Source organism: Paralichthys olivaceus, chromosome 17 (assembly GCF_024713975.1).
Source record: "Paralichthys olivaceus isolate ysfri-2021 chromosome 17, ASM2471397v2, whole genome shotgun sequence".
Lineage (NCBI taxonomy): Eukaryota > Metazoa > Chordata > Actinopteri > Pleuronectiformes > Paralichthyidae > Paralichthys > Paralichthys olivaceus.
Window position 1 is genome coordinate 20394679 of NC_091109.1, and position 17271 is coordinate 20411949.

The window sequence follows — 17271 nt, forward strand, 5'->3', positions numbered from 1 at the left end:
AAACACTGGGAAATCTGCCCCCATGAGTCAAAGCTGCTGGTGATGAATACACTTTCATACTTCATCACCAGTGAAGGTGCATGCTGACGGAAGCAGATGTGTTGGGAATGAGAGCAGCCACACACACACACACACAGACACACACACACAGAGACACACACACACAGAGACACACACTTTCTCCTATTGGTGCCACTGGAAAGTCTCCACCATGCACTCCCTCCAGCTTGTCTCCCCCTGCCTCCCTTTTCATCCCTCCCTTCTCCCAGTTGACTACAGCACATCCACTCAGCAGCAGGAGGAGGAGAAGCCTCTGTAATGTGGGTCACAGGCTTGGTAGCGTTGCACAGTGCCATCATCTTGGATGTGAAAAAGATCTCTGAGCAGGAAATGTGGATAAACTGCAAGTGAGCTCCAATTTCAAATGTGTCTACAACAACAACTAGAGTGTCTTGATCCAAAGCTTCCAGTGTCCTTGTTTACTGGTCATTAGCATCACTCACATTCAACCACATTGATTAATCCAGCACATAAATTGTCCCCAGAGCAGAAATAATTATAACCAAACAAGCCGAGTAAACAGCCTCTCCATCGGAGATCAGCGCCACTCTGCCCCCGGGAGCCCTGCACTTCACCGGGGACGCGTTTATTTAAAAAAACTCAGTCCACAATCTCAATTTCTCGGAATTACGCAGTCTTACCTTTCCTCCCTTGGAGCATCTGCGATACGCATTTGTGGCTCCTGCAGTTTGGTTCATGGCGAAAAACCTCTGGAGATAAAATATAAAAAAGAAATAAAAGTCAAAGTTGGAGTCGAATTGACTCGAACAGGCGAGCGCGTAAAAGCTGAGGAGTGTTTTGGTTTACCTGGCGCGTTGGGTCGCCTTCCTGTTATCGGCTTGTAAAACGCGTATCTGCGCTCAGGGACGCATTAGATATCAGGGACTTGTTCCTCAGGTGTGGAGCTGAGGGTTTCACGATGTCCGCTGTTTGTTGTTCCACGGGGAAAGTGCCGCCGGATACCTCCGCCTCAAATCCGCGGTGAAGTTTGTTCCAACTAATAAAAACTGTCCGGGTCCAACTCCACTCGTCGTGTTTTCTTTAATCCACTTCGGAGACGACTGGGAAAGCGAACCTGCAAACACCGACTGAGCCCCCGTGTGCGTCTGTGAGTATTGGCGCGCAGTCATTGCGCAGGCGCGTCATCTGAACGCCGTGGACGAGGTGGGAGTTTTGTCAGCGTCGCAGCAGAAGCAGCAGCAGCAGCAGCAGCGGGGGGTCTGCAAGGTTCCCCACGATCCACAGCTCCTGTGGACACACACAGCTCCACACCAGTGCAGGTGTGTTTATTAAAACCCTCATGCTCACTTTGTGTTGCAGGATTCATCTGCTTCCTAATCAAATGAAAACACAAAGTGCAGCTTCATTTCTCCTCCTCCTCCTCCTCCTCCTTCTGATGTCAACTCTGAGTGACCCCTGTCTAATGCAGGGAGAGATGAGCGACAGAAAGAATTACCGGTGACAAACTATTTGTGACAATTACAGTGATTATCTCCGTGTGAGGAGGTGACTTCATTAGGCTCCATCACAGTAATAAGTGTGTGTTATGAGGTTTTTTCCTGTGAGGTGTGACAGCTCGGGGGAGGAGGTGGAGCAGGAGCTGCTGTCACTCACTGAAGAGGAATCAACAATTAGACTGACTCACTGAGATGCATTTAATATACAGGCCTACGGTGGCCCCGAGAGGTCAACCCCCTGCAGCTCAGGAAGAACCATCAATTAAATACTCACAACAGAAAAGAGCTTCATAAATAAAACATTGTCATAAACTTCTAGAATCATTTCATTTCCCTGGAAACCGTGAAGACCGTAACATAACGATTCACATGATATTTTTTTTTCTATACATATTCAAAGACCGAGTCAGTCACTCCCCCCGGCTCCCTGTATGGAAGCATCCGTTATTATATTTCCCTTTCAATTTGTCACCCACCCGAGTCGGATATAGCGATACAGTCAATGGCTGGTCAGAAGTGGTATACAGTGGTGCAGCTGTTATATATTCACTTCATGCCTCTCAGAATGTATGATCACAGATCCTGAGCAGCAGCACCACCAGAGAACATTACTGCAACAGACTTGGCAGAGAAATTGTTGTGTGAAGCAGCTTGATGTCGTAACTCCACTGCAAACAGTCTCCTGGATGAATTCTTAAAAGTTTTACTGTTCTACTGCAGCTTCTTCACTGGTGGTTCCAGACAGGACATTGGTAAAAGTATTACAAAAATACCAAACCTCATCATTCCAGTCCTCAAACAATTCTTTTATTATCAAAATGACAAAGTGAGGTATTTCCTTTTCAGAAAGTCTTTAATATTTTACCTTACGACGATGTGAACACTGTGAACAGAAAGTTCCTCCGCCTTAATTCAGTCAAACTGCTGAATCGCACACACTCGTAGATTTGAATCCCATAAATATGCCTGATTTTTTTTTTCTCTCTCTCAATATTCATGAAGTATTCTCTGGAAAATGAGAGTAAATGTCACAGAATGTCAAAAAATCTTGCAAAGAAAGATTAAAAAGAAATTATTGGATTTGCCCCTTTGCTCACATCTACTGCAAAATGTAATGAGGTCGTTCTCGGCCCATGTAGCATCCTTCCACCAAGTTTTATGGAAATGTGTTGAGTAGTTTTTGAGAAATCTTTCTGACAGACAAACAAACAAATGGACAGGGGGGGGGATTGTACGTCGATCAGTGGCACATCACTGCATTTAAAGCTTGAGCCAGAGTGCAATGCACTTTATTACTATTGTAAAAGACTTGAGCATTCTTGAGTTCTTTGAGTATCAAACACACGGTGACTGGGAGAACAGCTGCATTAACATTAAATGACATTGGGGATCTGGATGTATTTCATGTGACATGAGGAGGACGGCTTTCACTGACTTGCTCAAGGACTCTTCAATAGGACACCAGGCCGCTGACGGACGGGCCTCGACTGTTTCAGGGATACCAGCCCTCTGTCCGGCTCGTTACGGGACGTCGTATACCTCCCTTTCAAATCAGCCTCTTGACAGGATCTATCGGCGGACCATCAGTCAGCAGGGAAGCCTGGTTGTCGGGACATGGACGGCGCTGACCCACGCTGACAGGTAAGGACATCCGAGCCTCGGGTTCACCTCTACACTGTGAGCCGCGCTGTCGCTTCCAGGGTTAACTCTGACCTATAGATCATCTCCGAGGGAGGTCTGAGCCTCACATTAATTCAGGTCACAGCCGGTTGTTCCCACACAGGCTCAGGCAGAGAGACACACAGGGAAACGTTAACCGAACAAAAGAAAAGATTCCAGTCGAAGCTCAACAGCAAAGTAAAAATCCCATTTGTTTCCTGAATGGAGATTTTGGTTATCAGCTGTAATATTTTAACCATCCAAGGTAGGTTTTCCTCAAACTACGAGATCTTAAAACAACATTACGTCCTCCTCAATAACACAAGTTATCTGCACTACCCATAATCCTCGGGTGTAACACAGGTAGTCTGCAGAAGTTCAGAGATTGTGTTCGTCATTGGACATTAAGAGAATTCTTCCTGGTTTCAGACAAATGAAAATAATCGAGTGGAGACGACTGAGGATGTGCTGCATGGTGCGATTCAGCAATTAAAATCCAGTTATGCTCATATTTATAAAAAAGAAAAAGCTGAACAGACACGTATTGATATGTGAGGAAAACATACGTTGTATGAGGAGTCAGTGATGTTTCAAGTGACATCTGAATTTAGATCCGCGACACAGACGTCAGATGTGTACACGTTATGTAAATGTGAGAAAAAACAGACGAGGAACTTCCCATAGGGGACTGAGACTGTTAATGCAGGCTGTGATCAGACTGCATCAGCCACAATTACACAGACATGGATATTCTGGTGGAGCTGCGGTGCATAAGATATACATATATATGTGAAGTTGATGTGATTCATATTCTTTGGACTTTGCATTCATTAGATTTAAACTTCACTGAAGGACTATGGGAGATTAAGGATGAGACAACAAACTGGTTGTCCTCAACAAGGCTGCAAAATAAATATTTCATATTTCAAAATAAGTCGAGGAGTCCGACTTCTCTCTGTGTGTTTTCTAAATACGAGCATGAGGAATGTTCTTTCAATACAGAAATGGAAAATGTAAACCTGCTGGAGCTAACGTCTACAGAGTTCGGTACAAGACAGTCAGGGTGAAAACTCACTTTACGTTCAGTCTAAAAATAAGAACAGTTTTTGTTTGTTAGATCATTCAACCCACTGAGTCAGGTTTTAAAAAAAAAATCATCTTTCATAGTCTCAAGCTGCATAAACAGATAAAGACACAAAAACGTATTTAGCCACCGGAGAAACAAGTGAAGCGTCTCGAACAGCTCGGCAGTAGGTGTTTCTCTCTGGGCGTCTTTCACATGGGAATGGTTCTCCGGAGCGTCAGCGAGGTAGAGAGGATCTCGATGAGCTCACCTTTTGTCCTCACATCCTCACTGCTCGTGTATATTGTGAATGTTAATGTTGGGGCGCTGCTCTCTCCGTGTTGCTAAAAGCAGATAATGGACTCATGCATAATAATATTCAGTGGGGGTAATCTCATTTTCGAGGCTGCTCTTTCTTTTTCTTGCATCCTAATGCCATTAAAGACGCTTTTACAAAGTTACAATAACAGCTTTGCAGATGCTTCACAGCGGAACATCAAACAGGCTCACTTTGTTTTTTGTACTTTGTGCAAAGCTGTTTTTTTTGTCCTCTTGAGATATTATCATTCTAATAATTTCTACAGGCACAAAAAGTAAAAACGGGTAAAAACTGATGAGTTCATTTCATATTCTGCAGCCACCTTCCTTCCTCCAGCCACATGTATTTGCTGTTTGTGGCTCTATTTGATGTTATTCTGGAAAATGTCACTTACTTAAATAAAAAATCAAGACGGAGCAAGAAAAAAACTTAAATAAATAAAAAAAATTATTGTCTTTTTTGGCCGTGCAGAGTGAGATGACAAAATGACTGCAGTGATGTAACAGGAGCTCCACAGTGGGTGCCTGTACACACACAGACACACACAAACACACACACACAGACATACACAAGGACACAAGAAATAATTAAATAAATCTAAAATAGAAACTGAAGCTAAATCTGAACCTCACCCAGCCGGTGACTTAGAAGTTTAAAACACCCCCAGTGGCCCAATTAATTTTATTTTATTCTGTATGTGGCTAATAAATGAGCATTCAAAACAGCAGACTGTGTTGTTTGTGTCCTGTTACTGTTAGAGGATGGTTAGGAAATGACCTTCACACCATACATGTCAGATTTCTCTCAGCTTTAAACTTCATTACATAACTGAACTGAGTGAAAAAGAGAAAATGTAAAGTGTGATTTTTATGTCTTTAGCAAATAAACAGCAGTTCTCTCACTGGTCGGGGACTTTGATTCCACTCACGCACAACAATGAGTTGATTTGCTGCAAGTTTTCATATTTGCTCTTTAAAAGAATCCTTTCATGCAAAGTTTAGCCACATTTTTGTTTTGCTCCCTGCAGTGAGCGGAAGATGTGACGCAGCAGATTGAGCAAAATAGCCAATTAATGCAAAACGAATGAATAAATTCAAACATTTGATAACCACTGCTCAGACGATCTCTGTAACGCTGTAAGGAATACACTCATAATAATAAAGAGTAAAACATTAAAGCCAATTAAAACATTTCACCAATATAAGAACATGAGGAGAAGTGGTGTTTGATTTCGACTTTGAGTTGAGCGCTGAGGAGGAAAAGGTCGTCCCATAGATTTAGGGATTAGAGCAGTAAATCCCAGTGCACATCTGCCGGCTGCCGTCCTGCCTGCTAACTCACCTCTGGCTGCTCCAACACATCGGATGCCAATTAACCCAGTCTACACGGACAGGAGGTCTTACACCACATCTCATGTCTGCATGAGTTTTATTTGTCTGAAACAAATCTTCCTTTTCTTTGTTCTTTTTGAAAAGCAGCTGAAGACGTTTTCAGACATGGACTCCACAAAATGTCAATTGGGTCCAAAGATTCTCACAAACAGCAATTTTATAAATGATTGACTGGTTGAATGTGTTCACACAACTTACTGAAAAAACTCAAATCATTAAATAAAAGTCATTAAAACAAGAATAAGGACAAAACAAAAATACTTTTTTGGTGCATTTTCATGTCACGCCACAAAATGTCATCTGTCATCGTGTAAGTATAGACGTTCCAAAAAAACTTTTTTTTAAACATCTGACAAAACATCTTCTGTTCTGTGTCTTATCGGAGCAGATCATTGTCTGTGATTGTTCTCTGACAGCAAAGGAAATGATTCCTCTTGAAGAGGCAACTTCCATTTTATTGTCTTAAGATATTTCTCTATTATTGAAATGACTTCTGTCCACAGACACAATCACGTCTTAGTGCCGCTCTCACGCCGCAGGACTGAAAATGAGGAGAGAGGCTGATGAGGCACAGACGCAGCAAATGGAGGACATGTCTTCACAGGCATGAGAGCGAAGCTGTTAATGTGTGAAGATGAACTTGTTAACAGGACGCGGCTCCGTCTCATTTCAGACCATGGTCCTGTCATTATCATGTCAGGTACAGAAACACCAATTTCCCTCCCCAATATGCCGAGAGTCATAATTTGCTTTTCCACTCCATGACCCGCTCGTATCAGCGGCATCACTCTGCTGAGTTCCTGCACGAGGACGGTTATTACTCAGATCAGTCAGCCCTTTCAATTCCTGTGATGGAACATCCTGTGGATTGTCCACACACCTCGGCACGTTATTGGTGATAACCACCTTCACGCTCCAGCGGTTGACAGAGTGCGATGACATTAGGATGAATAGGCCGCAATTTTTTATCTGACTCTGGGATTTGCATGTTATATTTCGAGCATGCAACGGCCACAGGCTGCTCCGAGAGAGAAACCCCGTTTTCTTAATCGTGTTCTTATTGCGAGTTGAAGGTTGCTAAGTGAAAAACGCTGCAAACAATCAGACTCAACACAACGATAATAAAATCATTTTGTCTTTTATGCACAGCAGCCTGCGTCAGGTAATTCAGTACATCAACAAACGCTTCCCCAAAACTAAACTAGTTCGTTCATGCTAACGGCTGCAAATAGAAAAGCTACCAAACTTGAATAGAAAGTTGTTTGTGTTATTTGGATCAATGACACTGAACAACATCAAACTCTGTATCTGCAGCATTTATTTTGAAGTTTTACAAAGAATAAAGTCAGACGATGTTTCTCCAGTTCATCCTGATTTTAACAAAATGTATAAACTGTAGTTTATGATTAAATCCAGAAAAAGTACGGAATAACAAGCCCAGACAAGGAGATCAAATGATTTCTAATTCCAGGAGTCACAGTATCTCCCAGGTTAAACATACAGTAAAGAGATTCCCACAGTTTCACCTCAGTCAACAGAAACGGCTGCATTTTTAACTCACTATACTTGTTTTTAAACATAATCATGCAAATGGTACAGTGATAAATACGTTAAGACCCTCATAACTCGCCTGTGGATGCTGTCACCGTGTGAAAATGAACGCATAGTATATGTGTTTACAAGCGCGTTCCCTGACATGCAGATATTTCACTGGAGAGCTAATCCAATTCCACTTGCACGATTTGCATAAAAAAATGATTCCCTCAGTTGTGTGCAACAGAAAACAGGGAGCGTGTGACGCGACGTTGCGTGAATTAAAGTCTCAGCCCGTCACAGATTAAAGACGTATTCAAGTTATTGTGTAGCATCAGTGGAACGGAGTAGTGAGATGTGTGAGTGTACGAGCCGGTGATCACGTGAAGGCTAATTTGTGTTTTGCCTAAATGAGTTGGAATGAGTGATGTGTTATCTAGCGTCTAATTCCACAATGATCTGTTTGTCTGTGGACGTTTATTCCGAGAACCGCTCATCATGTGTGTTGTTAATGGATTGAAGTGCAGCTTCGAATTCGAAAACTCCAACAGCTTCTTGATGATTTATCCTTTTTGTCCGAGTGCAAACAAAAAACCTTCAGATCCTCTCACCAAGCGCAGAATTTAAATAAAAAGAAAAACATTAATGTTCATCACCGGCTCTGGGAGGGAAAACTGTGTTTCATGTGTTTTGGAGTTTCATCAGTGTGTGAGCACAGAGAGAAACAGAGATGTCATCATGGGAGCTTGATGCACCAGCAGAGGCAGGAGACATGTCTTTCTGCAGTTTGCCTGACACTTTAACTGTCAGGCCTCCTCCTCCTCCTCCTCCTCCTCCTCCTCCTCCTCCTCCTCCTCCTCCTGAGGAGAAATAAGATCCTCACAAAGCCATGACAGAAATCATTAATGAATCTGCGGAGTCAATGCACTGTTGAGTCAGTCATTGTGCCATATGGCAGCCATATTGCTGTCAACACTGGAAATATCTGCATTTCAACACAATCTGTGCCGGCACAGAAGTTACAGTACATCTCAGGTTTCCCCTGAAATCCAATCAATCACAATAATGATCATCACCAGCATCATGATTCTCAGAATGATCTGCTCATTGATCAGAGAATACCAAAGTTTACAGGTCGGGGTTTTAAGATGCAGCATTTGGGTTTTAAAGTTGACAATGGATGAGACTTTCCTTTAAAATATGGCCAGACTATGAAAGCATGTGTCTCCATTTCCTGCCTAGATATTTCGGATACAGGCGCAATGATCACGTGCTGCTGACGTCATGTGGAGGGCCGAGGGTACGACAGCCCCCTGGACTCGCGCTGTAAACACACAAACACAACTCCCAACCTTTTGTTGTTTATTTATCCTTCAGAACGAGCTCACACCAGATTATTACATCGCAGGAGCGTAACGGCTCAATAAGTCCAGACTTGACCTGTGACGTCCCTTTTATCTGCTCCAAGGAGCAAATCTGGTCTTTTAAGATGTTGACTTTACAGTTTCCTTGCACTTTTATTTGTGCTTGGTGACATTTACTGGAGCCAACAAGCCGCCGACTTCTGTTTTTCATGTGCCCACGATTTGTCTTCGTGCGGCTCGGTGCTGAGATCTGACGGTCTGTTCTCGGAGCGAAAGCCAAACATTTTACAAAAGATTGTTCATCATCCGCTGTTGCCGACAGTCGTGTCGGGGCGGAGGATGCCCTGATCTCTGTTGTGCTGCGAATGTGTCGTTTGTACTGTAGGTGGGAGATCGTTCAAAGGGAGAGATGGATTATGGCTTAGAGGTTTTAACGCCTCTCTTGTGAGAAACAAAGATTTAAAACCGTGTCTGATTGCAGCAGAGAGAAACATGTGTTTCTTTCTTCAGTGTTACATTTGTTTTTTCTCCCTAAATAAGCTACAGGCAAGTTTCACACCTTCACCGAGTGTCGGCTGAGTCACTCAGAAACTAGGAATACAACTTTCCAAACTCAACATCATCCTCCAAGTAGATTTGTTCTTTTAACTTTATATGGAGTCGCAAATTTGAACTTTAACTCTTTAGAAGATAGATAGATAGAATAGATAGATAGATAGATAGATAGATAGATTTTATTCAATAAAAGTTATAAAATAGCTTAAGGTGCATATACAGTGACAGCTTTGCTCAAGATATGACCTCAAGCTCCAAAGAATCAGCTTGTAACCCAAGTGACACTGTTCTGAAAAAATATATGTGAAGTTCTTTATGTGGTAAAATCCTTTTTCTTGCATTCTGCATATTGAGTTCTGATGAGAGACATGAAGAGTTCAGAGCTTGAGAGAAGATAAAAGTCTGTCTGACTTATTCTATATTTAAAAAAAAAAAAAATCTCTTCGTTTCATTTTAAAAAACATAAAAACAACTTTCTTGTGGAAAAAGTTTACACAAGACAAAGAACACTGTTGGTTTCTAACCACACGGACTGACAGGTTTATTCCATATCAAACTGACGCGGGCTGGAAAAAGTAAATTGGACTATTGTGATGTTTTTGGATGAGAAGAGCTTTGAGGGATCTGATCGCAGCCAGTACAGAAATCCAAGCAGCCTTTTATCGGAGCCTGAAATTGAGTATTTCTAAAGATAAAGGCAGAAGCTCTTCCTCTCCTCCCTTCAGCTGTCAGGGCATTTTAATGGCTCAGCACTTCTCATGTATGATATTGATGAAAAATCACGTCACGGTGTCATCTGTACTGTAACGGTGATGGATTGCACTCGGGGAGAGGAGGTCTCCTTAACAGGGAGGAGGAAGGAGGAGGGGGGGGGGGGGGGGGGTTCAATTAAACGGCATTGCCAGCAAAATGTATAGCCCCTGGCTGCCGTGGAGTCGTTACCACGGCGACCACTTCACAGTGATGGACATCAATATGCATATTTGGGCTCACATGCTAATTTGAAGACCAAAGCTCTGGAGAAAAACAATCATAAAGAGTGCAAGAAAAAACAGGAAATGAGACGTCAAAGAGCGGCAATGAGACGCATTTGTCTTTATAATGCCGTGAGGGTGTTACCCCAAAAGATTTGTCTCCTGCAGAAGAACCAGATATTCATCTATAGGAGATGTAGAGGATGAGAAAGTTTGTCTTCAGCTGTTGTGTCTTTGTGCAGCGAAGTGAAATCATGATACCATCAATCCCAGACTGATGGTATCACTCTGCAGATTATGATTGAGAGTGCGGCTGCTGCTTTATTGCTTTTCCATCCACCCACATGGGAACTTTCTCACGACCCACTTGGCAATTCACCTCATTTGGCTCTTTAGTCTCTGCATCACGATACAACAAGATTTTGCAGCTTTGGGGGGAAAAAAACAAACAAAAACATTAATCGCACAACACACACTTTAACTCGAAATGTATTTGTGTTTACAGCGTGCGCTACATCCTCTGGGTGTTTTCATTTTTCATCTGAGCCATGTGTTTCTAAACAGTTCCATGACACCTGGGAAATCCATCTTCGGAGGTGGATTGAGTGATATGATTGAGGGCCTCAGATCAGCAGCCGTCGGACCTTGAAGACAGTTGAGAAAAGCTACTGATGGACTCTGAGTTCGGTTTATTTTGTCGGCTTTTGTTTCCACAGAGAGAGAAAAACTCCAGGACTCGACTGAAAGAATCCGTTCACATACTCTCATCAACCAGACTGTGACCATTAGTTGTAGATGTAGTCAAAGTGGTCATAACGAGCTGCAGATCTCTTTCAGCAGAGTTTAGCTTCCTGATGAGGAGAATCTGTTTTCTGGGTTGAACTTCTTAGACAGACAGAGAGTTAGACAGAGTCCATCCTAACGCTACACAATCATTGTCTCGTCAACATCTCATTAACTAAAATTTGCCATGTTACAGTATTTTGCAGTTAACTAAAGCTAAGGGAAGTCACTTAGTCGAGTGAATAAATTATTGGAAACACAGCAGAGCATTAGGATCAGTATATAATTTACTTTAATAGCTGCAGCCTTCAAAATGATCATATAGTTCTAAAAGAGTTTCAATAAAAACAGAAGATCATGAAGGTAGAATTTATTGCAGGACTTTTATTACACACCACTGGTTTTACATAGGTGTACCTAATAAACCGAGCGGATCAAATCTTCTCAGGCTTTAGTTCACAAGAACGGTGATTAAATATAATTAATTTGTCAAAAAATATATTTTTAGTGATGATCAATGTGTTTGTTTGATCCCCATGCTGCCCTGTTCCATGTTTTAAAGAGAAATACACATAATAAGACTCATCACTGGATTCATTCCCACTTTTTTAACACTGATATTTACTTTTGTTTGCCTCTGACAAAGAACCAGGCTCCCTCCTGTAACATTATATGACAGTGACTTCTTCCTGCCCCTCTGAGGGACTGCACGCAGCTAATGTTCTCATATGGACTCAATCACCATGAAAACATCCTCCGTCACAGTCGCCTTGAAAGGATTAGCGTGGGCAGGAATGTGGAAAACTCTATTTTACATAATGTTTTTCTTTGTGTGCGACGTTTCTGAACTGACGTGTGGGCGCCTAAATGAAATATTTACACAAATACCTCATTCAGCTCCACGTGGACGCGTGATCAACGATGATATCGTCTCTCTCCGGGAGTCGGCAGAAAACAAACAGCGGGGAAAATGTGCAGTAATGTTGTGTACAACGTATTGAATCGCTGGTGGCTTGATAACCACCGTCACAGCTGCCACAAGATAATAAAACTGTGTCCTACTTTAACTTTATTTTCCCCAAAAACTACTTATGAAAAGCACAGCGGTTTGATAATACCATGGACTTCCTCAGCCATTCTTATCCTCCCTTCCTGCGCCATCCAGCCTAGTGTTTTCTGCCCCAAAATAAAATTATTTTTCTTTTGTGTCCTTGTAATATATTCATAGCCCAGGAAAACAGGCAGAGGGATCAAGATCAAGCAGCCCAGAGAATATCAAATGGAATAAATTCATGGGGCTGTGTGGGTTCTCTCTGTGGCAGACAAAAAAAGAGAGACGGGGGGGATAAAATAAAAGAAATCAAGCATATTTTATATGTAGGATTTACTCACTAACTCTGCTGTTCTGAAGGCAAACCAGCAAACGTACCCATGCTGCACTGACTGAAAGAGACTTTGTGCCCCCAGGTCAGACACTTCCTTTTAAACAAGTGTAAAGATAACGGCTCATTACCTGATTGATGCTCGTCACTTTGAACATTTAAAAGCATTTAATGTGCAGGTAGGGGGAGAAAAGATTCTTCTGGTATCTGGTTGGAATTAAAGGAGCTGCTCATATTCAGAGTTCATGATTTTAATTTGTGTTATTACTCTAATGTTCAGAAAACGTTTCTCATGTTGTCCATTTCTCTTTTCAGCCTCTGTCTGAAACACTTTTTGTTCCGGTTTCTATAAAAGAAGGAAAGAACAGTTTTCATCTTGTTTGTTGAAATCCCATTCACGTCCTGATCAATAACACAACCAATCATTTCACTTGGACTGAAGCAAAAAGATTTGCCGGTGTGTCCCTTCACGACTGCGCTTTCACAAGCCGTAGACCAGTCGGTCAAACATTGCTCCAAAACATACGCTCCACACGTGTCACTGTGCGCTGGAGTCCGTCACGATGAATCCTACGATACAAAAAGTTCACAGTGAACAATTCCAGACAGAACTTTTGTCCCGTTACGTCACTAAACCTCAAGACTCATCTGGTGTCTACACAAGTGAATTTGTGAAAAGAAAGCCACTCCTAATTAGTCCATCTGGGAGCCAATTGATCTGTGCATCAGATGCTTATGTGCAATCTCAATCAATAACATGGATCACAGAGGAAACAATGCCAATACTCATCAAGATGCCAATTAGGCTTTTGTCTCTCTGCCGCAATGCTCTGCTCGTCTTGCATGTGAAGTGAAACGGGGAACCTGCATTAAATCCTTTATTTATTCATCCTATTTGTCCGTCGTTAGCGATCCTATTAGTGTAGACTTTCAGCAACCCCCCCCCCCCCCCCCCCCCCCCACTCCAAATGGATTGTGCCTATTTCATGACTGGGGCTGATTTCCTTTTGATTTGGCTTAAATTGGCCCAAAGAAGCGACGATGCTCACATCAAGTCTTGATCGGTGATGGATGGCAGGAGCGGTTCTAAACATAGAAATCCCAACTATAGCAGGGTGAAGCCGTGTTCCCACAGAAGAGCATCTTTCAGTGATGAAAAAAAGAGAACATTTACAACGCCGCCTTTGAACGCGATGTCAGAGAATTCTTTTCAAGTCTTTCTTTTAATCCGTGGTGCAATAGAATTTCTCGCGGTTCTTTGATTTCACATGTCTTTGACTCTCAGATCAGCAGGAGAGGATGGTGAGAACCTGAACCGCACAGAGATGACATTTGCTTACTGAGGACCACCGTAGCTCTGAGAGCGGGGACTCGTGCTCTACATGCTCTATTGTCTCTCTCTCTCTCAAAAAAAAAGAAAAGACGTGGACATCAAAAGTGTTCTTTACCAACGCTGAAGCTTGTTTTCTGAGTCGTGCATGATTCAGAGGTGTGTTTGGCAAAATCACGTTTTTTTTTTTTGGGAAACGCAGGACTGGGGCCGCTGCGACCGCATGGCTGCAGAGAAAAGACTCAGCGGGGACTCGCAGCAGAAAGGTTACACGTTTTCCAGGGATTGCTGCTTTCCCCAATTTGACATTTCATTCTCATGATGATGACTTTACTGTGAGTGATAAGATGTCGCCCCACATTTTCGGACCACGCAGGAGTGGCATTCAGCGTTTCCTCCCTCTAATCCCGTCAAGAGGAGTCGCCTCCCACGTGCATCATACAGGCATGGACACATACAAAGACATACATACAGCCTTTTCATATGAAAACCATCTGACACCTCCTGAATTCAGGCTGCACATTATTGCACAGGGCTGACTGCAGTTTAAAGACTCCCCTCTCTTCATTTCTTATTTCCCTGGAGAGCTCTCACCTCTTCTCATTCTCCCCCAGTGCCTCCCAGGTGCTTGGATGAAAGCTTTTGCCTATATTCCCCGAAGGAGCTCCTCTTATCAAGAATCTATCCAAAGCCAACGTCTTGTGCACACACCACCTGACAGAGAGGTGAAGACTTGAAAACACAAACATAACGACGCCCTTTTGTCCTCAGGTGTGTTATCGATGAGGGCATTTCTGCACCTGCTATGCTCCAGACAGAGATGTTCTCATTGACTGTTTCTGCTTTTCTATGGTTTTATCCATTAGACGTAATCCCTTTGTGCTGCTGCAGGAGGAGAGAACCTGGGGGCTGAAGGATCTCTGAAACTAAGCACCAAGAATCCACTTTAGACGAAAAGCAGCCTGACATCGAAACAGATTTATGATTCAGATTTCTGCTGAGGAGTCAGAGACCTGGGAGATTTCATCGTCTCGTCTTTAAAACCTGTTGTTTTGCAGCCTTGTTAATTTTTGCATGTTTATAAAGCGTAGAGACGTTTCAGTCCTGAAACTTAACTTTAAAAATGTCCAACATGACGTTAAGTCAAAACATGTCAATCGCCCCCTAGTGGCTTGTTGCAGTATAGGTCATAAACTTCACGTTAAATGCATTTTACTCAAAGTTTCTGTCGTTGTTGGTAGTTGTTATCACATCGATGTATTTTCAACGGTTCATGTTTCTGACATGGTTCGTTCTGTTTCTATTGATTTGAGAATAATTCAAGGATCTCGGTGGAAAAAAAACAGGCAATTGTGAATACATTGTTCTTTTGTGGGATATTTGAACTGCTGGCAAAACAAGATTCAGTGTTAATTAATTGTTAATTAGTTGAATTTATAATTGATCTGCTTTAATCCAGTGTTACTTATTATTTCATCAGCGAGGAATTCTGAGGATTATTATAGTATTAAAATGCTGGACGTGTAACAACGCTATGGAAATGGTAATTAGAAATGAATATTTTCATCACACATGAAATGAGGAGAAATGCCTCGATAACCAAACGATAACAAGTGGTCCGACAAGGAGGGAGCTGAATGGAGGAGGAGATTTGTATTAACTATTAAAGACTCCTCTGATGTTAGCGATACACACTTCACAATAGAGAGAATGTGAAGGGATTGTTGCAGAGGTTATCAATATTGGAGACATTCAGGCAGAAATCAAGAAAATCGGATTTACCTGTAGATGCTTTCCCAATAGACACAATAAGACGTGCATGGTTTTAAATTAGGTCAACTTTCAAGATTCCTCTTTGTAAATTCTGATTCTTATTTGTTTTATGATTCATTAATCACGTGTTTATATGGAAATGAGGATAAAGTGCAAATTAACGGAAATGCTGCACATCTAAAGAAGACATGTAACCTGCAGCTCTGCAGTAATGTGTAACAGCAAACAAAGCTCGTCTAGCATTGGCACATTATTTCCAATTTAAATCCATAATCACGTTATAGCTGTCGAGAGTCTATCGAGCTAAACAAGTGACAAATATAAAAGATTTAAGGATTTAGGAGAATCACATCAAATACAAATGTGCAGTTATTTTCTTTTATTCACAGCAGTGGTTCAGCCCCGGGGAGAAGCAGCGTCAGTCATTTTGTTGGTGTGAAATATCTTGACATGTTTTTTGTGACAGAATATTCAGACTCAAACGCAGAGAACGCTCAGGAGAGCAGGGTTTACGACACGAGCGTTTTTCCTCACAGTCTAAATGATGAAACACGAGAGTCCAGATAAGGAAATCGAAAAACAGAAGCAACACGAGGGCAACGAGAAAATGTGGCAGAGAACAAAGGGAGACGGAAACTATTTAAAGGGGTTTCTTGGAGGGAGAGGCAGGGACAGGAAGCTAATCAAGGGACATGTGTGCAGAAATAAATTAAGGAAACAGGAACTGGAACGACAGGAAATGTTAGTACAAAATAAAATAGGAAGTGGAATATTGAAGGAAATCTAACAGGATATTGAAAAAGTTGACTTTGGTGATCCAATATATATATATATATATATATAATAACTTGTTTTTGCAGCAGTTACGTGTGACCCATCTCTATATTCACAAACTGAATAATTCAAAATGTGTTTTACGGTGCATATTAAGGGCAGTCAGAGTGCTGCTTATTGACATTTAGCTGCCTGCACTAGGCTTCAAAGTGCCGAACTTCTCGTCATAAGCGCTCTGACGCTCTGTGCATGAACAACGCGCAGAAAGAAAATCTTAGGCGCAAATGGAGACGGCACACATGGGAAAACACGGAGCTCCGGAGAATAGATTGGAATGTGCTTCTTTATATTTAACCACTTGATCACAAGATGAAACTCGTTACCATCAATAGGCTCAAACAGTTCGTCTCTGTTACCCTGCCATTTGAATTACATTGAGACGACTGAACCTCCGTCAGTGGAATTGATGTTCCTCACTTACTGCTGTTCAAGGTGAATAATGGCACTCGTCCTCCCTGTTGTTTCTCCCTGCATCCTGTAATGGCTCCTCCGAGAGCCGTAACAGTGTCTTAGATGGGCCGTTGACTGCTAATACTCTCATCTCCTGGTTACTTAAGAAAACCGGGATGACACTGCAGGCCCTGTTGTGCGGAGACCTCCTATCTGAGATCAGCCTTATGATCTTAAGAGAGACACATGAAGCTTTGTCAGTGTTTTCTTCAGTGTGTTATTGTTTGTGAGACTGTGAAAGTCAGAAAACTATATGATTATGTTTACATGGAAACCTGTAATATAAAAACAGACATGATTTCTACTATGGTGTTTAAATAAGTTGCGTTTCTGCACCAACTTTA

At 42.1% G+C, this 17271-nt stretch overlaps 1 protein-coding gene across 1 annotated transcript in view; it reads right to left on the minus strand.

Annotated features, from left to right (window-relative positions):
• The window catches only part of dpp6a (dipeptidyl-peptidase 6a), a 158629-nt gene extending 157427 nt beyond the window's left edge, over nucleotides 1-1202 (minus strand). The window contains exons 1-2 of the mRNA XM_020103215.2: nucleotides 868-1202; nucleotides 702-770 (exon numbers count right to left, since the gene is read on the minus strand). Of these exons, the coding sequence (XP_019958774.1) occupies nucleotides 702-758 (57 nt within the window). The 5' untranslated portion in view covers nucleotides 759-770; nucleotides 868-1202. The remainder of the gene's footprint in view (nucleotides 1-701; nucleotides 771-867) is intronic.
• Nucleotides 1203-17271: the final 16069 nt, after the last annotated feature.